The 24,990-nt window shown below is 43.2% G+C and overlaps 2 protein-coding genes across 2 annotated transcripts; both read right to left on the bottom strand.

The window, feature by feature from the left end:
* Nucleotides 1–1,921: 1,921 nt before the first annotated feature.
* On the bottom strand, nt 1,922–5,419 carry LOC133262942 (claw keratin-like). The gene is made up of 3 exons (XM_061442451.1): nt 5,150–5,419; nt 3,792–3,859; nt 1,922–2,895 (listed from the first exon to the last, which is right to left on the bottom strand). Exon 3 carries the CDS (start codon nt 2,872–2,874, stop codon nt 2,323–2,325), a length of 552 nt encoding a protein of 183 aa, XP_061298435.1. The 5' UTR covers nt 2,875–2,895; nt 3,792–3,859; nt 5,150–5,419; the 3' UTR covers nt 1,922–2,322.
* Nucleotides 5,420–18,485: 13,066 nt separating this feature from the next.
* On the bottom strand, nt 18,486–20,695 carry LOC133262927 (uncharacterized). Its single transcript, XM_061442439.1, has 2 exons — nt 19,901–20,695; nt 18,486–19,787 (listed from the first exon to the last, which is right to left on the bottom strand). The coding sequence occupies exon 2, from the start codon at nt 19,764–19,766 to the stop codon at nt 18,798–18,800; it is 969 nt and encodes a 322-aa protein (XP_061298423.1). The 5' UTR covers nt 19,767–19,787; nt 19,901–20,695; the 3' UTR covers nt 18,486–18,797.
* Between the last annotated feature and the right edge of the window lie 4,295 nt (nt 20,696–24,990).

Raw genomic sequence — 24,990 nt, 5'->3', positions numbered from 1 at the left:
TTACGAACTAGTTTTAGTTAAATTGAACTCAGTGGGAAACAAAATAGCAGGTAGATCTCTGTGTATGTAAAGGGAAGTAGAATTTAATACCCTGATGACTAGGTGCATGAAAGCATCTATCTCACTGTTCTTTCTGTACAGAAGTATTTATACTTATTTTAGTGGCTGAGCCTGGAAGGAGTCATTCCCAAGTACTCATTTTAATATGAGAACATTTGGGTAATGTGGTTTGCAGAGGATGAGTGGTAGTTGTGCCTGCATTCAGCTTCATGCCCAGTATTGCAGCTGCCCAGTACTAAAAGGATCAGAGTCAGCAATTCTGAGGCAGAGCCAGGAATGTCTATATGAACTGCCATACAGGTGGCTTCAGTGAAGGTGATGCCTCACAGTTTACAAAGGAGAGTTACACCCCCGCATAATTCTTACTCAATAGGCTGAGCAATGAAACATTGAGTAATGAGAGTGAAAATTGCTGGGGCATTGCTGCCACAATCTTTTCTGCAGCATGCTAGAGCAAAACCTGGTGTTCCTAAGCCTAGACTAGAAGTGGAGTTACAATAGCTAAGTAACTTTGGGGTACTTTGGGACCCCAGTGTGTACACACACATCTCTCCAAGTGTCTTCAAGCAGCTAAGAATACCAATTCTGCGCTAGAAGAAAGGACTTTATTTTGCCTTTTAATGTTAAAATATATAGTATTATTTAAATCTGTGGATTATAGTCCAACTAGCAGAACATCATTGCTTTGCCTGATAGGTGTCTTGTAAAGTAATGCCATTACCTCTGGGTGATACAATTCAAGCAATATTCAGTTAATGTTATGGTGCAGTCCATTGCTGCATAAACCCACAAATATGAGTAGAACTATTTGAATATTTCTGCAAAGATTTTCTGGTTGAAATTCCAGCTTCACCAAAAGACTTGCAGACATATTACCTAATGTGCACAAGATATCAGTGAAAACCCCAACAATTTAAAACCAGATGCAAAGTTCTGGTGGAAGAATCTGTTTCTTGGACAGTTCTGGCAATGATTGTACATGAGACACTTTGTGATTCTTAATCTGAGAGAGCATGTAGCTGTTGCCTGAGGGAGCCCATGGTGATGCTTAACTACCTCAGATCATTTACTGCATAAATGCTTCAATTAAGTTAACAAACCACAAGGATTAATACAATCAAAGGAAGGAAATTAATGTTATGCTTGGCACAGCAGCACTTGCTCAGCCCACGCAGGAGCCCTCTCTTTTCATCAACACCAGAACAATGGAAATGGCTCCTAAAGAGAAACGTTGATACAGCTGCTGGGGTGAATTTCCCAGCTTCAAGGCACATCACAGAGTGCAAGACTTGTAGTCTGATTCTCAGTTGCATACAGATAACTTCTTTCCACTCCTTTTGGCTCTGCCTCCCCACAGTACTCAGATCTAGACTAACCCATTCGCCTCTGCAGCCTGTAATCAATTTTACCATCAAGGTTAGATAAATCAGAGCACATCTTTGCCTTCTGATAGAGTCAGAGGCCGAGTAGTCATTTCAACTGCTGCTGAGGGTTAAAATAATTTCCTTTGGGATGTTCAAGGAAAGACTGCTGATGTCCCAGAGTAACTGACCTAGCTTCAAAGTTATCTTGGTTTTGAGAGGGAACTGTATCAGATCAACTCCAGAGATGGAGATAGAATAGAACTATGATTTTGTTCTATTAGCATGGTATATATCAGAAGGGGAAAAAACACCTTGTTGAAAGATTTCTGACAAATTGTGTGGGTCATACAGAAGAATTAATTCCTTTCTGATGATAGTCCTCAATTAATGTATAAGAATTGATACACAAAGTTAACTTTGCTCAGACTAATTTGCAACTATGAGACTACAGTGAAATAAAAGACAGAAGATGGTGCTATGATGCAGCAGGGCTTTAATAGAAACAAAGACTGGAATACATTCTTGCAGAATGAGGCAAGGAAGAGACAAAGAATGTAATTTCCATTTCAAACAAGTGCTACAATCAATCAATCGTTCAGAGCAGCACAGGGCTCACAAGGTGTTCTTCTTTCAGCTGGATGCTTTTACAGTCAAATTCCATTACTTGGTTTACCCTTTTCAGGTTCAGAAAGAACAAAACATAACATGAGCAAATGACAAAGTGAGGCAACATTGGGATCATAAGCCTTAGATAAAGCGCAATGAGATCCCAAGCAACCCCAGCTCCTCTGACATAGGCTGGAGCAGAGGCTGCTTGGCATGTCTGATTTCCAGGTCTATATGTCAGCTACTAGCTTGTATTTTACTATTTCTCCAGTCATTAATCTTTCTTAAAGATTTAAAATGGCCCATAATTTCCATAGCGATACCTATAATACCCTCTGGAAAAAAAGGGGGAATAATATCTACCATATCCTGAAAAATATGAGTTTCGGTAAAAGTTTCCCAAACGGGAGAATCCACCACCACATGAGCTTTCCCCACCATATGAGCCCCCTCCTATGCCACCACAAGAACCGCCTGAACCATGAGAGCCCGTCCCGTAGGAGCTGCCTCCACCACAGGAACCACCAGAGCCTATTCCTCCACCTCCGGAGCCAATTCCACCTCCAGAACCTATTCCTCCACCTCCAGAACCTATTCCTCCACCTCCAGAGCCAATCTGACCCTCAATTTCAGGCATAGCAGTTCCCACAAAACTCTCCTGAGGGCAGGAGCTTATAATGGGTCCTGGGAAAGTCACGACAACGGGCGGTGCATACACGATTGCTCTTGAGTCTCCACATGAGCTGACACAAGGTTCGTTCCAACAGTTGACATATGGTTGTGGGCATGTTACTTCACATGGCTCAGCACAGCGGGAGCTAATCATCTGTCCATAGGAAGACATCTTTGCAGAAAACAAACCAACCTGAAAGGCAGAGAGTGCACTGGTCTGGTAAAGTTACAGTCAAAAGAGTGGAAGAACAAATTGTTATAGTAATGTGGAATGGTATTCATCTGAGCAGATGCAGATTCACAGGTCTGAGTCAACTACACTAAACTTCATAGAATCATGGAATGATTTGGGTTGGAAAGGAGCTTAAGATCGTCTAGTTCCAACTCTCTTGTCATGGCCATGGGAGATGAAACCTGACACTGGACCAGGTTGCTCCAAGCCCCATCCAACCTGGCCTTGAAAACTGCCACAGATGGAGCATTCACCACTTCTTTGGGCAACCTGTTCCAATGCCTCACCACCTTAAAATTTAAGAGTTGGCGATTAAAAAAAAAAATAAATCATGATTTCTAAGGTACAATCCATTCCATTCTAAAGTGGACTTATGCATTACAGATATCACCAACCAAGTGAGATGAATTACTGGGTAGGGGGTTCTGAGTCTACTCCCATCACTCTCTAGTGCTCCATTGCCCCATAGTCTATTCCCAAAATGATTTCTGGGAAGAATGTCTCTCCTTCCTTTTCTAACATCATTCCCTTTGCAGTACTTTGGTCTGGGAGTCAGTCTCAGTCATATGTCCCAGTCCCTATGCTGATAGTTTCTGGGCTATCCTGTCTCCATAGATAGATACTCAATTCCTAGGAATTGCTGCTGTCTACATTTTTGGAACTCCCTTTCCTTTTTTCCCCCATACACGTGGCAATGTCTGTATTCACCCTATTTAAAAGTTACAGTTCCCAACTAAAATGATTTTAGATAATAAGGTCCTACCTTTAAATAGGGTATAGGATATATAACCTCATATTAATGCTACCTATAAATCCACATCTATAATTATGAACTGATTCAGTTAAATCAGACTTACCCAGTCACCAAGAAGAGCAAGTCAGCAGAGGCAGCTACAGAGATCTGAGTTACGAGCACTTTTATATGCTGTCATAGAGAATAGAAATTGGGAGATACCTTTACGCAACCGTTCTCCACATCTTGTGAAACAGAATATTTTCCCCTGGTGATGCCTGCCTTTGTTGCAACTGTTTTGATAACAGCTTATGATTATTAGATAAATTCTAATCCCACATGGCATGATGCACAAGCTTCAACAATCTTGTCTTTTTGCTGAAAATCTCACAATAAATTGAGGTTAGTTTTCTCTTCAATACTTGCTAGTACTTGTGAAGGCACCTCAGAGATGGATAAACTGCATGCTGCTAGTAAGTAGAGGATTCCAGATTATCGTTTGTCATTGCAGGTAACAATAACCAGTGGCCTTCTGGATTTTTCCTCTTTATAACTAGGAAATCTTTTTATGTTAAATAGCCATTAGTGTCCATGGCCATTCTGTACTCATTCCAGGGGCTTTGGGACTACAGTTTATGGCTTGGGACTGTCCTTTGGACAGATGTTCCTACATGACTATACCATGTCCAGAGTGAGTAGAAAGTAAGAGACACAAAAGCAACTCACAGACAAAATAACCCAATAAGAATTAGCAACGTCAGAGGTTTTTCAATTTATCATCATTTCCTCATCCCAAGGAATCACTCGTTTCCAAAGGGCCTTCAGAATAAACAACAAAACCGCATTAATAACTACGAATTTTCCTTTCTGAGAATGCTTGTTGGAAGCCATATGACAGGAAATATATATATCACCTGTGGGACTAGAGGATCCACAGGAAATATCACCTGAAGTACATGTCCATAACCTCAGTTAGAATAAATTCACAAGGCCTCAAAAACGCTGACACTGTGATTCACATAATCACATTTACATGAAAAAAAAAAACCAGCCCTCTTATCTGTGCTCTTGTGACGAATTATCAAAACCAAAACTAAAAAAAAACAAACAAACCCCAAAACCCAGATAATTTGGTTTAAATTTCATGATCATGAAATCAATAAAATGACCAGAGGAATGTATACGGCCAATAGAGATGTGAAAGCAAGCTGGACAGAATAACATGACTCACATAATTTGTGGGAATGAGAAGTAATTAATAATTACAGCAATCTACAGCTGAAGCAATTAAAGGAGTTACCAAACAAAATAGTTTTCAAAAGTTAATAAGGATCTCATTGTTTTTGAAGTTTTCCAAAGAAAACTTGTTTAAAACACAGATTAACTGACATTGCAGAAAATCACACTGGCTTGAGCATCTGCAGTTTTATTGTTGTAACAGGTGCTTTTCGCTGGTAAATTTAAGGGGAATTCAGTTTTTACATAAGGTAGAAAGCCATAAAAGCAGATACAGGCTTTCAAGCTCAAACTGTAGCCCTCATACTCTACAGATATCCTTTTAAAAATATAAGATACAAAATGCAAGAAAGCAAATGGCAATAGTCCAGCATCCTATTTTACAACACCTCTACCTGAGCGGCCTTACATCACCGAAATCTTTTAAAGAGAGAGATATAGATACTCTCCCTCACCAGGTGAAAGCAAAATTCTTCTGAAAACAGGAAGAAAAAACATCAAGGATTTTGCCTTTTTCCCTAAAAATCTGTTTCTTCATATGTAGAGCTGCATACATAAACCAGTGGTCTGGCCTGGCTGAGGAATCTGAGGCTTGGTGTTTACAGCTTTAGATTTACGCTCACATCGCATAAAGCAATCCTGAAGCATTACCTGAAAGATATCTCATGTTTTTCTACCATGCTGTTGTTGCTGTTGTTGTTGTTGTTGTTGTCGTCGGCTTTATTGATTTTTCTGTTTTAGAAATCCCAAGCCTGATCCTTACCCAGATACTTTGCATACAAAGATTAAATCTTAAAGAGGAAGCTGGTTTAATTGCTATTGCTCTCACCTTTGCTATGCTATAATTTTCTAAATTGGTCTGGAAGCTCCCTTGTCTGAAAGGAAATAGCCTATATTATTATCACAGATCGTAGCAAAACATTATCCTTAACCTTCATTTTTCCACAGATTTTATCACAGCAATTCCAGGCAGATAGTGCCTGTAAGAGAATAACAAACAACACAGTGCAGGCTAAAATATGGGAATCACTGTGCAGGAGTACAAACTTAGAGCAGCTTTTGATCCTGGACATCCACATTTGGACATACGTTTCCAGTGTGGTCTAAGAGCTGCCACCTGGAAACCTGTTTCCTAAACTGCTGAAACTGGAGGGTCGATATTACTGAGTGCTTCTTCATGCCTAATTGCAAGGCTGAAGATGAAATTAAGAACTGAAGGACTAGATAAGCACTGTGGGCTCTTTATCTGTATAGTCAGTGTTATTATATTGCCCAGACCACATCAGTATCTGATTTGTACTTTCATGTTTATTGTTAGTTGTGTATTACATTTACTTGATTCCTTTTGTTCAATCCTGTTAAAAAGAATAACTTGTTGTTTTGCTGGCAGCCTGTGTTTGGAGTTGTTGGAGATGGTTAAGTACAGGAAACCTTGTGACTGTGGGCCAAGCAGAGCACAAGACAACAGAGAAAAATGAGAAAAAGAGTCTAGATTGATGACAAAATTTCTAATTTTCCAGAAAAATTGATGTTTCCAGCAGTTCCCAAAATTGAAAGAACTTCATTTCTTCTTAAAATCCCACTCACATCTGACTACCATGTCTCAGGTTTTATCTTATAACAATCTCCAGTAACCATTTCTTAGAACCTTGCTTGTGTACCTATGTGGTTGCCACAGGAGAAAGGAAGACATAAGGGTTAGATTCAGTTCCAGATTGAGATAGCCACACTTGGGTGTCTGGAAATACATATCTCAGTTTCTCTTACAGTCAGCAGACATGTTTGGTAGAGCCTGGAGATGTCCATGCATTCATCTTTCCAATAAATGCTTGCATTTCATCAACTGAGCTGTTCTGACATCTCTTTGAAGTTCTGTCTAGTTGTCCTTCGAAGGCACTGGAAGTTTAGAAACCCCACTGATATGGAGACCTTGTTCAGCCGCCACTGACTATTTTAGTTTCCATTGGAACTAAGATGACTTTCTTCTAGTTTTTGCCTTTTCCACACTCCTCACTTAATCTCCTTTCAGCAAAATTCACCCTGATCCTAGGAGAAATTCATAGCCAATGACCTCAGTCTACTCATCTCCCATTTACATCCTGAATACCTAGTCTCATCTTCAAGTATTTTATGGCAAAATGAAGCTCTCATTATACGGGTTTTCTCTCTTCTGAATAGGTTTGGTTATGTTTTCTAGCTACAGTGCAACAAAAGGTAGGGATTAAATAATTATGCACACAAATAATTCTGAAGCTGAAGAATTCTTCCCTGCCACTAAATGAGATTTGCTCAGAGCTCAGGAATAATTACACTGCTGAAATTTTAATGGGCATCTTTCATCTTAAAAACAAAACAGAACTAATATTCTTTAATATATGAGGGCTGCTCTCCTGAGCAAAACCTGAGGGTATGTAAAATTGCAGCCCCAGGTGTAACTACAGCTGTGTATAATTTAGCTCTGTGTAAAAGCTGGCTAATCTATACTTCTCAGGCTGCACACAATATACCCATCACCCAGGCATGTTTTCCAGGTGAGACCCATCTTGCTTGACCAGCAACAGGGTTGTAGGATTTGGATGGCTACTGGGTCATCTGAAGTCCCCAGGTGTGGGAAAGGCTGATGTAGCAGCATTGATGAGGATCCTGGGTTGCTTCATAAATCAGCCAAGTCCAGCCCTATCCTACTCCACCTCACCCTACAAGGTTCAGGCTCTGAGCAGGAGACCTGCATCTTTGTCTCTGAGTGTGAGTTGCTGCAAAGAGGTGAAGGACCTCATTAAGAACCAAGAGCTTTTTAGAGGCAAGAAGGGCATAGTGGTGGGTACTTATTGGAGTAGCAACTGTGTATTCAAAGAGCCTGGAATAGCATGTTTGTACCATGGTGAAGAGGCATGGGAGTTAGTTCAGCCTTCTTGAAGTACCAGTGTGGTAGAGATGTCTATAGACCTGCTTTTTAATAAGGTGGGTGCTTGTGAGTCCAAGTTTTTGATTACTTACAGCGAAGTGCCTTGGAAATTTCAGTCTTCTAAATAGTTCACTTTTAATACTTTGTTAGTGCTTATGGTATGTGCTGATACTGCTAGAGTGGTTTCATGTTCTTGTATCACCTTATGGCTCACAGAGGGTGTGGTACTAATATCCAATTTAATAATTTATTAATTCTAAAGCTATTAATTATATATTCATTCTGGTTCATTACCTAATTAAGCCTATTAAATTCAGCAAGAAAAACTGGCAGCTGACTTTCAGTTCTTTTAAGGCTATTAGACTAAGAAAGCATTGATCTGGTGGCACAGAATGCTGAAATGAATTTACAGGTGAGCTTGGAGAGAGAGAAGGGTCTTCTCACAAAAGCGAAAGCAGAATTGTGCTGTCCAGAGAAAATGTCTGAGTTACGCTGCCACATCCCTTTCTGTTGCACATGTCTTTGTAGTACTGTTTCTTCCAACTTAGATCAATAAAACCAGAACTCCAGCTTGAGTAGAAAGCTGCTCCGAAGGCTCACCATACTCTTATCTTGCTCCAAATAACTCATGTAACAACTTGAAAAAGAGATTTTAAACAGAAGGAGCAACCCATGAAGGATCCGTTCTGCCCCTTTTGTCTCTGTCCTATGTCTTGGTCTTCATGACCCCATCATAAATTTGGATAGTGTGTGATATGGAATTATAATGACAGGTTATAAGTAATAAGACTAATAATAATTAGGTGTGTCTAAGTCTTAGATCCACCCTTATGTATAGAGTGTCCTTAGACAGGTTAGGTGGCTTTTGGGAATCAGCTGTCCCATAGTAAGATGGCAATTGTGCCATACAGGTGTAAAGAGAAAGAAGGTTTGCAAGAAGTGATGAGAGGATGATGTGGGATGATATGATGACAACGAAATGTGGCATCCTTTATAGTGACTGAAACAGAGTAAGGTAGAGGAACAGCTGAGCTCCCACACCAGGAGGCAATAGGGGTGGAAAGCATTGAAACAAGCAGTGTAAGAGCAACAGCATTTGAGGGAGGTAGTTACATGGCAGGCAAAGGAGGAGAGACCAAGAGTGAAGACCAAATTTCTAGAAAGATGCAGTATTATCAGAAATACTGGTTTGTTTTTTTTTGCGGGGTTCTTAATCAAAATGTCTCAAGATATGGCTTAGGCAGATGAGTAGAGAATATTGAGGGTTCTTTAAAAATGTGATGTGTCAACACACACTGAACGGACCCAAACAGTGTGTCTATATTTCGGATAGCAGAGCACTATCTTGCACAGCATGGATGTTACACACAAATTTTTTTCAAAAGGGATCAGGCTCTAAGTTCCTAGGCTTAAAGGCTAATGGCTCTTCTCTAAAAGCCCTCAGCAAAGCTCTTGGAGGTCAGATCATCATGCGCAAGGGGCATAATTCACAAGAAAAATAGAATCATAGAATCAACTACCTTGGAAAAGACCTCTAAGATCATCAAGTCCAACCATTACCCCAGCACTGCCAAAACCACCACTAAATCATGTCATTGAGGGCCTCGTCTACAGGGCTTTTGAACACTTAAAGCTATATTATTCTTGAAGAATGAAAGGTGTAAATCACTTCCTGAATCCCCTTGTGCAAGCAGGTTATTGTTAAACTCATTGAACTGCAGCACTAGCTGGGGTGTAGAGGATGAGTCAAGGCAGGGTCTTTTGGGCTGCAGGTTCCTGAGAGCTCCACCCTGCCCATGAGCTCATTGCCACATTTTTCACAACACTTTTTGTGTGAGCCAGGCAAACAACAAAGCTTCTATCTCTCACCTGCCTCCCAGCTTATCTAGGGCGTGACCCGGTTCACAAGCTAATCTTCAAAGATAGAGTAATTACATCTTCATATTAGATCAATAAAGTAGGGCACATAATAATGTCTGCAAGATAAACTAGAAGATTTATAGGAGTTCCCATCCTGTCAAATGAAATATATATATATATACACCCCAAACGTTTGAGGGGCTCATTTTAGAAGGATTTACAGGGTGCAGGAGAATTTATGGGCTGATCATGTTCCAGGTGGATGGCCAGGTGAGCCAGCTGAGAAGACAGCAAATCGCTGAGAATATAGCAAATCACTGTGAAGGTGAAAGCCTGGGGGCTGCAACAGGCAGATGGGTAAACTAGCTTCCCAGGGAGACTGGCAGGAATCCAGGCTGCTAAGCATGTTTTCATATGATGTTTTAACATTGCTGTAAAGTTTTCTGCAATCCCTTTTCTCTTTGATGAAGTGCCTGGGAAAACAACAGCCTCTGGATGTGACCACAGGAGCTGCTTGTAGAATAAGGTGTGCACCCAGATGTTCATGGACATCTGCCTCCACAGATGAGAGCAAATCATTAAATAACAGGTTTCAAGACTTGACAAGCCCAACAACGGGGAATTAGAGTTTAACCAGCTTTCACATATCAGTTTTAGGGACAAGTTTACCTAGGAATTTTATTTCACTTCTGTTAAACTGGGCTTTTAGCTTGCAAAGACTAGCAGAGGTGCCCAAGTATAACTGCAGTAATATTCTTCTAGGGATGAAAATGACAATGCTTGCACCTAGAATTGTTGGGTTTTTTTTATTATTCCTCTTTAGAGGAATAAAATCTTCAAATTGGGGAGGGCGGGAAGAGCAGAGAAGGGAATAGCTAAGGATTTTTCCTGAACTGAATTAAATAATAAGGAAAATTTGGGTGTCATTCATTTTCATCTACTTTTTGTTTTTCAGCTGATACATCAACCCATGAACTCTCAAAACCACATGCTGTGTACTTAACAGGATGAAGAAAAAGTGAAAGCTGAGGTGCAAGTGAAAATGAAACAGTCTGTGTGTAAGCATGTGACCAGAGCTGAGGAATGCAAGACAAAGTCGATTGTTTCCTCACTTCATGGGTGAGCAGGACTGACAGTTTTGTGTTTAATGTTTGCCATCTAAATTTCACCAGTAGGTATCTGAAAATCAGGAGTAGAAAAGAAAGAAAATGAGAACCACAATGATAATGCAGAATAATTTTAATGGGAAAGGATAGAACAAGACTGCTAGAAAAAATAATAGTGTAAAGGGCACAATTCTAGATGCAGATTCTGTCACTCATACGCTTGCATTAACCTCTATATTCAAGTGATACCTTTCATCAAATGCTTTTTCCTTAAAATTAAATACAAACAGAGGATCAATTTGTTTTTCCCCACACTTTTCCCCCACACTTTTCTTGCAGAAACTAAAAGTCAGATACAGATGACGTGTTTGTGTGTATATTTATCCAAAGCAAAAGTGAATTTCCTGGTGACTAATTATCTCTAATTACCTGCCTGAGAATGTACCTGAGAGGGAATACACCCTATGAACTTAAGGTAAAGCATAATTTAAAGAAGATATGGGTAGGTCTGCTTTAAAGAGGCAGTAGGAGTCTACGAAGCCTTTGGGGTTGGTATCACTGTGTTATGCTTCTGTGTTCTCTTTGTCCTCATTTGCTGTATCTGTATTTTCAGTTTCTGGTTTCTCCTTCTCTGGAGCATGCTCTTCACTCTTGCTCTCAGATGGTTGGTAGCTTCTGTTGCTGGGTCTACTGCAAGGATGCATCCAGTGGGAAGAAAACACATAGGAGCATCGTGGTGCACACTGAGGCACAGGTTTTGGGATGAAGCTATTTGCAGGTGGCCCTGAGCACAGGACTTCTGCTCTCAAAGATGTCAGCGGGGCTGGTGTACCTCCCTCCATGACTGCAGAACTTCCCACTACTGTCTCCTGTGGGCATGTGCTGAGGATTGGCCCTGGGAATGTCACAACGACGGGAGGTGGGTATATAATGACTCTGGAGGCACCGCAGGATATAACACATGGGTCATTGCAGCCGGTAGCAAGAGGCTGTGGGCACTGTGCATCACATGAGTAGAAAATCTGTCCTGCATCCCACTCACCACCAAAGGACATCTTGGAGAAATGATGGTGAACCTGCAGCACATAAGAGACTAAAAATGAGTTTCTCAAAGCATTTGCAACCTCCCCCCTGCCCTTCACCCTGCAGTTCCTTGCAACTCAGGGGGGACTCCTGCTCTCCTTCTTGCAGGGAGGGTGAGGCAAGTGACACAGCTGGGGACACACTGTGGTGGAGAAGGTACGAATCTATAGGAGTGCAGCTCGGGTATTCCAGCTATAGGGGCTGTGCAAGTAATGTGGATGTAGCAGAGACAATGTGATGAAATGAAGGTCATACAGGCTTGTCCTCTCATTCCATACACCCTGTCGCCCTGAGTGCTTCTTACGCTACCTCCACCCTCCCAAAAAGGACCCTAGGCCTCTGGGTTTAACCAGCCTTCATCCCATTTTGTCCCATCCATTGCCCCAGGGCATTTGCATCTCTGCCTGTTCATAGTGTCTCTTTTTGCTTTTACAATTACAGATCCTGTCTGGGCAACCACCAAGGACGACTGGAGAGGTGCTGCAGCTGTGGTCAACGACTTCAACACAGCCACAGCTGGGAACATAAAACCACTGGTCATACAAGAATGGGTATAAGATACCCCTGTACTGGAGAACATCCTTGCCTGGGACTATTTGTTTATCTCACTGATAGAGTCTGCCCAGCCCTCATTAGAGTAATTATGCACAATAGGATTCCCGTGCCTCTGGTGAGACTGTGTTGAGCACCGCATTGGTGTCCTGAGAAGTTTATGCAGACCAATGAGGCCATGTCAAGCAGGACTGAAAGCCAAAACCATTACTGCAGCTCTGCAAGCTGGGGACTGCTGTGCAGGAGGTGGAAGGACCTGACTTTGGTGCTATTCTGTATGCTAGTGCCCAAGCTCCTAGTAAAATCTTATCTCCAGGTACCTCCAGATGGTTTGCAGAGACCATCCATGGCAGAGCTAAGAAGTTTATTGAGATTTTTGATGCCTACCTTTTTGCCTGGACCCTGACTCCACCTTTAAGGTCATTTAACTGGAACATTACAAAAATGTACAGTGGGATTTACCTGTCAAAGTTTAAAACTGCGTGATGTAAATGATCACCTGTAAAGCAGCCACTTTATTTTTGTCCCTGGAGAAAAGCAGACTTGCAGAGTGCAGTCAAGCTCATTCAGAGGTAGGTGCTATTTAAATACGTTATGTGAAATGCCTGTTTCTGTTCACTGACTGAGAGGGAAAGGTTAAGGGGGATGTGATTATTTATCTTGTCCAGCTTTTCAGGTCTATCAGATGCTCTCATCAGAAGACCCCTGAAGTTATTGACTATGGAAAGAACTGTCCTTCCAGACTTTCTTCTTCCTAATAATGCAATGATAAAAGTCTCAGCCTAAAGAGAGAGGGTCCAACCAGAGAGCAGACCTGTATGAATGGCCAGCTAAAAACTGTGGAGACATTGCTTCTTAGTGAATGAGTTCTCCATTCTAGCTGTGTTTTGCATGATTTAAGTCCCTTTGTATCCCTTTAAAATGAAGTCTTCCTGGGTTTATGAATTAGAACTTCCAGAAAACAAATTTGAGCATCTTAGATCTTAGCTAATTTTAAAATTAAGACATAAAAATACTACTGTTACTGAGCAACCTGATCTTGTAGAAAATGTTCTGCTAGTTGCCATGTGGTTGGACTAGATGATCTTTGAAGGCTACTTCCAACCCAAACTATTCTGTGATAATGTATGCAACTAAATTTATAACAGACTTTTTGAGAAAGGATCTTATTAAGATTTTTAGTGGCTTGCTGTTAAACCCTGGTCTACGTTAAAGAACATTTTACTCAATATAATTAGATTGAGGTGAATGGGACTTACCGGTTGTCCAGGAAGAAGTCAAGAGAAATGGCCAGAGGAGCCCTGAATCCTTTGAGTTTTATATCCTTTCTTGATCTTCCAGGAAGATGAGACAACCTTTGTGCATAAGGTCTTAATTACTCTCCAAACAATTTTTCCCGCATGTGTAACACTTATAATTATTATAATTATTTGAACACTGTTTACTGGCATTATTCAATTTTCTGTGGTACATACTGTTACATGCTGGGGGGTTCCCTTCATGTTCTCTTTTCATGGTCTAAGTCAACTGCTGAGGTGATTCTACCACTTGGGTCTGTATTAATGTGGGGATGGAACTAGCTCCACTTTTTTCGGCTTCGACTTAAATGTTGACCAGGTGAGCAGTGGTTTGAAGGCAGCAGCTGCTGTATTGCAGAAACGTTGGCTGTATCTGCTTGCTAGATGTGCGGTTTTAATTCATTCATTTAGAAGTCCACTGTAGCATTTAGCCAGAGGCACTATGGGGTTCATTCCTGTAAGTGGTTTGGAGGTGGAGGGAGAACAGAATTTTGCAGACAGTACATAGCCCATTTTTGTTCACAGCAACATTGATTTAATTATTTGCTTCCTGTCCTTTGTTTTACTGCTGTCACAGCTTCAGCTGGAAGATGTTCTGCTTAGGGATCTTCACTCACAATCTAGGTACCAACCAACAGCTGAGCATCTGGTTCCAACCACCATGAGTGACTGGAGGGCTAAGAAGCATACGTTCTGCAAGATGCCCTCTTACAGAAGAGAAGACCAGAAGAAGGTAAAGTAATACTTTCTGCCAAAGTGAAAGAATGTAGCTGCCATTTACACACTGAGGCCAAGAGAAGTCATAGACTTAAAGTGTACCAAGGGAGACTTAAGTAAAATGAAAATATTTTAATCATGTGGCTACTTATGTGCACGAATTTTGTGGAGCTTCATTGATTTCCCAAGGATTGAGGTGGGTTCTCAGAGCTGAGTCATGTTCAGCTCTCACCAGCTTAGCTGAAGTTGCCCTTTAACCCATTTTGAAATGATTGCTTTTGAATGCAAACAGAAATGCATGTTTAATGAAAATGCAAAGTGCCTGGAGTTGTCAGGGCTCAAAACCAACATCCTGTTTATAAGAACAAGTAAGACACTTCCATCAAAAAAATGCATATCCTAAAGTTGCTTTTAGTCCTGAGGTGTTCATCTCAGATAACATACTATTATAATGGTAAAACACTTTGCATGCATAAGCCAGTAATGAATAATTCTGAAAGGTTTTGATGTCCCCTGTTGTGTGGAGACTTCACCTCACCAAGTCCCTAGTTGTTTGGATTATTTTTTCCCATCCTCTCACAAAAGACAATGAAAAGTTACAGAACGCAAAGTTATCCAAAAAGCCAGGCCCCAGATTCACACCTCACAACAGAGGTTAACCCCACTGAGCCCTGTCGCCAGAGACTGCTGGTAATTTATGTTCAAAATCATATTTCATAGTGTTTGACAATTTCAGGTAGCTTATGGATATCTTGGAGAATTCCGAACCAATTTCTGATCATACTTTTCTTCCTTAAAAGTGAGAAAAATGTCTGGGAAAATTGGGAATTCCTGTTTCTATGCCACTTTACCTGCAGAGCATCCAACTATCTCAAACTCGAAACTCAATTACGCCTCAGTCTTCCCTGTAAGAAGAAAAGACAGCAAGGTTGCCATTTAATTTCTAAAAGTTATGAAGTTTTCTGCATAAAAAACCCTTTGGAAATGGGTCTAGAAACACAACTCTAAACATCTTATACCTCCTAGTAACATGGGCAATGTGGAACTTGTGCAGCCAATGAATCCTGCATTTACACCTGCTTTGGACAGTGGTGGCACGGAAAGGCTGTGTGAAGTAGACCCCCAAAAGAAAAAGCCACTTTGTAGCCCGCCCTGTCTCTGTCCACCTTGGTGTGGAGCTTGTCTTTGCTCTGAACACTCATTTGGTGAGTGAAGGTGGTAATAAACTGTCCCTCCAGTGTTTTCCTACCCATAGCAAACATACCCAGCTCTCCCAACCTCCCTTTTCTTGCCAGTTTTCAGTGCCCTGACCACCCTGCAGCCTCCATCAGACTCGCCTCTGGCTGTCCATGCCTCCTGTGCTGAGCCCCCAAAAGCAGACATGGAGGTCTGGATGGGACTTCCTAAATGCCCGATGGAGGGGAATGAACACCTTCGGCCCGTGGCTGGCTATGCTCTGCTTCGGGCAGCCCTGCCTGCAGTTGGCTCTCACTACCACGAGGCTGCAGCACTGCCTCACATTTGGGCAACCGGGTCCTGTTTTTTGCAGGGCCCATGAGCTCTCCAGGAGCAGATCCTTTCCGTTTGGTGAGCGAGAGCTGGGCTTGCTGCCAAAGCGGTTAGTGCTTGGAGAGAGGGAACAAGACAGCGTAAAACTATCCTTACGCAGAGAACCAGTAGAAGTTCAAGCACCATTTCATAGAATCATAGAATAGTTAGGGTTGGAAAGGAGCTTAAGATCATCCAGTTCCAACCCCCCTGCCATGGGCAGGGACACCTCACACTAAACCATCTCACCCAAGGCTTCATCCAGCCTGGCCTTGAACACCGCCAGGGCTGGAGCATTCACAACCTCCCTGGGCAACCCATTCCAGTGCCTCAGCACCTTAACAGGAAAGAATTTCCTCCTTAGATCCAATCTAAACTTCCCCTGTTTATGTTTTAATCCATTACCCCTTGTCCTATCACTACAGTCGCTAATGAAGAGTCCCTCCCCAGCATCCCTATAGGCCCCCTTCAGACACTGGAAGCTGCTCTGAGGTCTCCACGCAGCCTTCTCTTCTCCAGGCTGAACAGCCCCAACTTCCTCAGCCTGTCTCCATACAGGAGGTGCTCCAGCCCCTGCTCATCCTCGTGGCCTCCTCTGGACTTGTTCCAACAGTTCCATGTCCTCTTTATGCTGAGGACACCAGAACTGCACACAATGCTCCAGGTGAGGTCTCACGAGAGCAGAGCACAGGGGCAGGATCACCTCCTTCGACCTGCTGGTCACGCTCCTTTTGATGCAGCCCAGGACACGGTTGGTTTCTGGACTGCGAGCTCACACTGAAGCTGGCTCATGTTCATTTTCTCATCGACCAGCACCCCCAAGTCCTTCTCCGCAGGGCTGCTCTGAATCTCTTCTTTGCCCACCCTGTAGCTGTGCCTGGGATTGCTGTGATCCAGGTATAGAACCTTGTACTTGTCATGGTTAAAGTTCATGAGCTTGGCATCAGCCCACCTCACAAGCATGTCGGGGTGCCTCTGGATGGCATTCTGGTGGCTTTGAGATATCAGGGTTTTCTATTATGTTTGAGCAACCCCTTCCTCAGGAGCAAAACCACAGCAACAGAAGCTCAGATTTTTAAAAGGAAACCCTTTTCTGCTGGTCAAGGTCATCTACTCCATGCTAACTGAAGGGGAGTGTGCACCCAAGTAAGACCGAGGTCAACAGTGCCTTTTAAGCCTTCCAAATGGGATAAATGCAGGTGGGAGAGCTTCTCCTGGGTCTGGTCTGTGCCACTTTCATGCCTTAATTGTGAACCTCTTAATACACCTGATATAAGAAAGGGGTTGATCCCATGTGGGGTAGTCAGGAGGGAGCTGCTGGATCAGGCTTTTCTTCTCTTTTTTTCCATTTTATTCCCCAGTGTCAGTGATTTATGAGAAGTTACAATGAATTCTCTCTCCCCATGGGGACCAAGACTCCTAATCCTGGAGGACTGGTAACACCAGTCTCTATTTATACAGGCAAATTTATCACTTTATTAGTAAAAGGAGTCTACAGAAATCCTGCTTGGTCTGTTTGAGCTGCTGCAGAGGAAACCAAGGAGAGAAGGAGGTGGTTTTTCTGTTGGGATATGCTCAGGGAACCGGCTGAGCAGAGCAAGGCAGTGAAGCAGTGATGGGAGGAGATACCAGGTCTCCCACTGCACCTTTAGGTGGTGGCAGAGAGCTGCTGCTTCCACAGGAGCACCTCCTGGGAGAGAGTGCGATATGGGGCAGGTGTGCAGAGATGTGTGCATTGGGACTTTGTTACTTATATAAATATATGTATTAGGAAATCAAAATATTGATCAAGCATGATAACTGTTTCCTTCTGTCTATGAAAATATTGTTGTCAAGGAATAGATGAAATTGAGTTTGTTTTCCCTCTGGTTGCAGTTTTGTAACCACAGACTCTTGATGCCAATCACCCACCCACTGCATCTTTTGACACAGACAGGTCATAGCATCAAAAGAGACCTTCTGTGTCTTATCCCCTCATCCTCCTATGCTAGGGACTATCCCCCACAACCCATTTGGTAATCTGCTCAGCAGTGATTTGTCCAGGGACAAAACTTGCCCCGGTCCCAGGGTGCAGGGCTGAAAGTCCTCCTGCATGACTTGCATGGAAATGGTGTGTGCTTCCCTACAACACTGATGTGACAGAGGTAAGCCTGGAGAGACAGTGAACTCCAGTCTGGGGCTCCTAAGTAGTCTCATTGCTTTAGCCAAGCCTTCTCCTAAGTGCCAACATGGGCTGCTGCTTCTGCTATGTCTCTGGGTAACTTTTCAGCACCAAGATCTGTTGCCACAGATGGTAAATCTTGCCCTAAAAGCATGATTACTGCCATTATTTTACACAAAGAAGTGGTATAACAGCAGGGAATAGGGTGGGTTTGGCGTTTTTTTTTGCTCCCCAGTAGTAGGTGTTAGAAACAGTTTCTAATAAAAATAAAGGAAATAAACCAGGCAGAGAGTGGGAATCCAGATGAAACCTGAGTTTAATAGGACAGGTACAACCAGGGAACGTAGTTTGACCCAGTAACAGTAAAAACCTCTTGGGGTATGAACACTGTAACAGAGTTGTATCGATTTGAATCAGTTCAAAGCCTGAGCTATCGCCCAGAGTTACTTAATTTCTCACTAACATCGTTTCTGTTGCAGAATTACCGAAGTGTGGCCAAATCAAAAGGCAGTGTGCTCTATGATTTTAACATAGTTACAATGGGGGGTACAATAAGGCTGAAGCTTCTCTGGGGTTTAAGAATAGGAGCAGGGGAAGTAAAATAAAATACTTTAGACCTCAGCTACACAGCTCTCTGTTTTTCAAACCTATTTCTTTATCTCCTTTACCACAGACATTTTGGACCACAACGACTCTTCTTGGAGTGGCCTGAACGTTTCACACCCCCTGAGTGATGGCGCGTTGAGTGGTGGGTGGTCCGTGGGTAGAGGCACTTGGACTTGCTTAGGTGATGTGTGGATGAGCTCTTGTGCTTGGTTCCCTCCTGCAGCAGCAAGCATTTGCCTGTTTGTTGCTGTGAGGAGCACTCCTTTATTCCCTCTCCAGGGGAGCATTTGGGCACGTTTGGCTGCGGCACGGACTTGGTTACTTGCTGCTGGGAGGAGTAGGTGGTGACGCACTCCTGTGTTGGGTAACCCTTCATGCACTTCTGTTGGGGGAACCCTTTCACGCACTCTTGCATGAAAGACTCTGTTACACACTGCTGCGGGGGGCACTCGGTGACTCCACGCAGCGGTGGGGAATACCCACTGGTCATTCCCTGCAGGGACCGGAGCTCCGTGCCGTATCGCTGTGATGAGCACTTGGATATCTTCTGCGACCGGCATTCATTCTTACACGAGGATGCGTACTTGATCCCACATGGTGGGAACCTGAGTTTGCGCGGCTCCGGGCACCTGGGTGCGCATGGTGGAAGGCTCTTGGCCACGCGCTTTTTCTCAGGGTGGATGGTCTCACAGGGCTGGAAACACGGTGTTGTGCTCAGCCGCACGCTGGGCTTCCTGCAGGGCAGAAGGCGAGTGGTCTCACAAGGCTCGGGGTACAGCAGGACACACTGCTGTACATAGGGTGGACAAGACAGCAGAGGCGTCTGGGTCACACTTGGCTGTGGGCACACGTAAGTGAAAGGCTGAGTGTAGCTTTGCCATCTTGGCATCGGGCTCTTGATCACACTGACTGGGTGGCACGTGGTGCTGCATACATCTTTCTGGGGTGTGCACTGCTGGATGCTTTCAGTGAAGTAGCCCGATCCTGGCAGGTACAGATGTTTGTACCGCTCCCCATAGTAGTGCATGGTCACACAAAGCACTTAGGCCTGAAAGAAGCAGGAAAAAGACCGACAGTTCACATAGGCATTGGTTGATTCCTGTGATGTAGGACCTAGTTTCTGACAGGCACCTCAACATGCAAACTCACACCCTGGCTCACCTGAGGGTCAGAGGCTCTTTGTGACTCAAAACCAGGCTGGGATTACCCAGGTGAGTGGAGTCTCTTCTCAGCTTGTTCCTTCACACCCTTCTCTTAATAGCCCAGAAACAACCAGGATTGGAGCCAAGCAAACTGGAAAGTTTTCGTGCCAACTTTCAAAGACCAGCTAAGTGTCCATCAAAGCATTTCACAAGGACAAGCACCATTTTGACCCTCTGCCTTCCTTCCTGGAAACCTTCCGTGTCCCCACTGGGACAACTATTCAGGTTTATGTCCTGCAACTCCCAAGTACCAGAGATGAAAGGCAAGCCAAAATTAAAGGTGTGTCCATGCTGTAATACTCAGGTGTGGCTGCAGTTCACACAGGCAAACCCAAGCTGAGGCTAAATTAACTAGCTGAGGGTAAGGATAGGTTTGTGGCAGCAAGGAGCTCATCAGCTCAGCACGTACAACTTGCCTATTGAGTCACAATCCCACAGGGGTCTGCTGGGCTGACAGTGTGCAGAGCATTTATGCTCTGAGCATGCTACCATAGCATCAGCTTTGCTACCTCTCAAGCCTTGCAGTCCCAGATTCATACAAAATAGTTTGTGTAGGCATCTTCAAGAGAAGAAAAGAGCAAATACAACAGGATTGTGTCTAAGTGTTTGGTGAAATGACAGCAAGAAAGGAGAAGCTGTGAAGGCAAGGTCTCAGCTGTTGTTAACTGCTCAAGTGTCACTGAGCTGAGCGAATTACACCCATTTAAAGCAGCCTCCAGCGCTGCACTACAGTCATACCAAGTCATAATGTCCTGGTTTTGTTATGGTAAGCTAAAGATCCACTGTCACAATGCCTGGCATAGCAACTCTGAGAGTGAAACCTCATCCAGGCAGCCCCAGTTAGAGCAGCAGAAAGGGGAATCTAGATGACACCCCCTTCCCAGGGAAGGGATCAGGTGGCACTATCTAAAGGCCCACACTTCCCTCCTGAAACCACTGAGAAATGTCTCACTTTCTCTTGACCCTGGGAGTTGCAGCATAAACCATCCCACTTAATTCTCCACCCTGGAAAACACCAGTTTCAGGGAGTTTTCTGTGGTTTTAACAGGCATATTTTGAGCACAATAAGTACTTCAACCACTGACACATGAAAGGTACTCTGTTTGAAAATGTTTTCCTTATTTCATTTCAACATTGGAGATTAAGGCGTATAATTAAACAGTTGTAAAGAAACTGCAGTTTCTAACACCTCGAGTTCTGTCTGTAACTACAGTAAGGCGTTTTATCTTCCAAAAGCCTGTCACTGGGTGACTATTAACAATAGCAATGCTGTGTGTTCCAATCATTAGGAAAAACTTATCACTACAATTATAATCATCAACTAATAAAAACAGCCAGATGAAAAACAATGATAGCAATTACTACTAAATGCTAAAGTGATGCTCGTTAAGATAAAAAGCTTCTAAAATAGGGGGGAATATTTGCTTCCAAGGGGTTGTTTGCATCTCAGACTCATTTGTATCACTGTTATCCTAGATGGAAATTTAAACATGATCAGGCTTAGCTAGAGTCTCACAGTTGACCTTCACATTGGCACTGAAGTTGGTCAGCTTCTTATTATTATCTTAAAAGTTGCTTTGCTTAAGTAAGTTCCATAAAACAGCAGCAAATTTCTCCATGTCACTTCCTTTAGAGGAGTTGCTCATATCTACTGTCAGCATCGAGCTCTTTATGTAGTCAATAGCCTCCTTTGGACTAGAACTAACAGAAAGCGTAGAGAAGCCCACAGATCCCACTCCTGACTTCACAGTCCATTGGGAAGTGCTTTCCCAATATTCTTCACTTTAGCACAGAGGAGATGCTGCAGTAGTTAGAGCTGTGCATGCTGGTGCTGAAGGCAGCATCCCCCAGAGGATGCTTCTCCACGAGTACATACGCAGAACCTCTGCCTGCTCCGGCCACCCAGGAATAAAACAGCATTTCAGGAGCTCCATTAAAAGCCAGACTTACCCACTTCATCAGTGAGATCAACTGGAGAGAAGTGCCTAGGAGAGCCCCGCGATGGCAGAGCTTTTATACAGTGAATAAGTGCCCTAGGGGAGTGAGGCGGTTTGGCTGGGTGATGCTCTAATTGCCTGCCAGTCCTGGACGAGCCACGTGCAGCTTCATGCCGGCGGGAATGGCTGTCCTTGCTCTGTGAGGTTGCTGTCACCACCAGGTACCATCGGAACATCTGTGAGCTCCATGAGCTGGAACCTCATGATCCAATATACTGAACCAGCGAAGCATCTGGGAAGCTGAGGGCACCCTGTGCTCATGGCCTTCGTGCTCTGAATTCCCATGCGCAGTGCCAAAGCATCCCAGCATGCCCATCGCAAACCCAGGCCAGCTAAAATATACCTTTCCACCCAGAAAAAGATTGTAGTTGAGACCACCAAAGGGACTTCTCATTTCCGTGCCTAATCCATTTGGTGCCTTTGAAAACACCATCCAGGAAGGACTCTTGGCAACTTTTTGCCAAGACCATAATTACTGTGGCATGCAGACTTCCTTCACTTACACAGGGAGCCCAGGGAAGAGACGGATGATTTGGAGTGAGAAAGCCTTGGGCTAAGGCAAGATGGCTACTAAAAAGGACTTGCTACGAAGTGAATGACCTGCTGAAAGAGATGACGCTTTTCCGGCACAACAAAGAGGAGAAAGGACAAGCAGGAGCCCGGGGAAAGGCGGCTGAATCAAACCCAGCTCATGTCCTGAAAATACAAATCCTATTTCCTGCTTTGCTGCACAGTCTCTGCACCAGTCATCCCTCCCTTTGTTCCCTGTTTACACCACAAATGAACCCAAAGGAAAATTAACAGTGGCATGAACAGAAGTGCCAATAGGGAATACATTCTTACGTAGTCATATAGGCATAAGCCAAGGTCCTGGGCTTTATTTTCCTTTATTTTTTTTTCCTTTAATCTGACACCTATGACTTGGGTTCCAGCATGCTGGGAATTCAAGTGAGGTCCCATGCATTGAAATAAAAAAAAAAAAGTGAAATAAGTTAACTTTTAATGGAGTAGGTGGAAAATTTTTCACCAATGTGAAGCACTGGGAATGCTGCTGGGCTGTCAACTCTAGAGGTATTTTAAAGACATATTTAGGAACCTGGTGGACTTGGCTGTATTGTATTTATGATTTAGCTCAATGGACTTAAGGGTCTTTTCTAATCTAAATGATTCTATGATTTGAAGCAAAATATTGATCTCCATCTTATGAACCACTTAGTAAATTTCTATTTCTATTTTCATTAGAAAATTCAGAAGCCTGAAGGTAGGTTTGTTATTTAAATTTCTGATTTTCCAACAACAACAAAAAAATCTCACTCACTATCATACAGAAAAAAATACAAAGTGTGTGTTTCCCCAGTTGATGCCAACAACTTTTACTGTGTTTCACTCCCTGGAGCTATAATGCCCTTTTTTGATGTTAAATGATCTGACCTAAGATTTTGGGAATCAAGCTGGCGTCAGAGAACAGGAAAGCAGATTAATACAGTTTTTACAAGGTCTATAAATCCAACTCCTGGGCAAGCTCCAGATCAAGTAGCCTTCAAGTAATGCTAATATTCAGTTTAGTGTTTCCAGTATAGGTAGCAGAATACTAACCCGATGATAACATCGTGCTCTGTCATCCAAATATTCTTAATTATCATCTGTAAAGTCCTTTCATCTCAGAGAGACGCATAGTGCCACATGGGGCATTGTTGAGGGGGGTATTATTATTCCCAGTTAAGGACAGGGGAAACTGAGGCACATTGCACTGTGGTCACTTGGTGGTGCAGAGTGAGTCAGAGCCGGGGTCAGAGCCAGACTCCATCACAACCACCTTCAAAACAAACCCCGTGCACCCTGTGAGGTAAGGCTCTGCACCACCTGGCTACCCATCACCACCAGGAAGATTTTCCTAAGGATCCCCTGGGCTCTGGCACCTGTGGAAAAGACACAATGATGTGAGAACTCCTCAGAAGGCCACCCCATTGTTTATTTCTTGGTTTTAAAGGGGACAGAAAGTGTTGGATTGTGAGAGCATCCCTGGCTCTTCAGGGTGGAAGGAAGGCCATGGTCACTGCTGCTCTTGAGTGCAGCCTCTCTGGTCCAAAGCATCACCACTGAATATTCAGGAGAAGGCATGAAAAGGGTTTGGTTCCCCATGACCCACTGAGCTCCCTGGGGAAGCAGCCAGGTGCCCCCTTGACATTGCGAGATGCTCAGGTCTTGGACACTTCCTTGCCTTCAGAGGGCAGCCTGCAGTGACACCCCAAGGTCACCGAGCAAGGGTGGAGCAGGGCAGGATGCGGGGCAGCGTGGTCACACCCTTCTCTTTGTCTTGCAACACTTGTTTTCAGCCTCCAAATACACATGATCTACTTAGCATGAGTTACTACTCGTTCTCCTAATGATAGGGCATATTACAGGATTTTTCTGGTTTTTAGACTGGATTCACTGTATTTAATAAAGAAGAACCGTGAGACAGGAAAAAGACAAGATACTTAATCTCAGGTCAGACAACTTTATTTAAGTATATATATATGTATGAGTATACATATATATATGTGTTTTGTTTTCAATATATATATGGGTTTTGTTTTCAATGTGTAGAGTACACACCTTTGAGCAGCATAAAGAATATGGTTAATTGCTTTTACAGCTCAAACATTTCTAAAACAGTCGTGCTACAACTTTCAGTATTATTTCAAAGACTTTCATTTTTTTTCAAGTTGTGTTTTCAGTATTCATGAAAGCAACCAAGTGAAGAAAAACTTTCATATATAAAATTTCAGCAAGCATCAGCTTCATCAAACCAGGAATCCTGCCTTGTCTGGGGACTCTGCTGAAGTCAGCGCAGAGTCAGTGTTTTAAAGCAGCAGGCATTTCTGGCCACCTTCTGAAATGAAGGCCGTTGGAGGAAGATTCATACACCGTTTGCTTAGCAAATTTACTTTTGGCTTCCAAATCTGGGTGTGAAAACAGATAGCTTTTTTATAGTTCTCTGTTTTGGAGAACTTGCAGCCTCGTGGAACCCAAGTCAATCTGAACATTGTCTCCTAAGGACTAAACGCAG

This window comes from Pezoporus flaviventris, unplaced genomic scaffold (assembly GCF_033815535.1).
Source record: "Pezoporus flaviventris isolate CSIRO_AGI_PZ_B2104156 unplaced genomic scaffold, CSIRO_AGI_Pfla_v1 ptg000225l, whole genome shotgun sequence".
Taxonomy (NCBI): Eukaryota; Metazoa; Chordata; class Aves; order Psittaciformes; family Psittacidae; genus Pezoporus; species Pezoporus flaviventris.
Note: the sequence above shows the minus strand (reverse complement) of the source record. Positions and strands in the feature narration are given on the sequence as shown.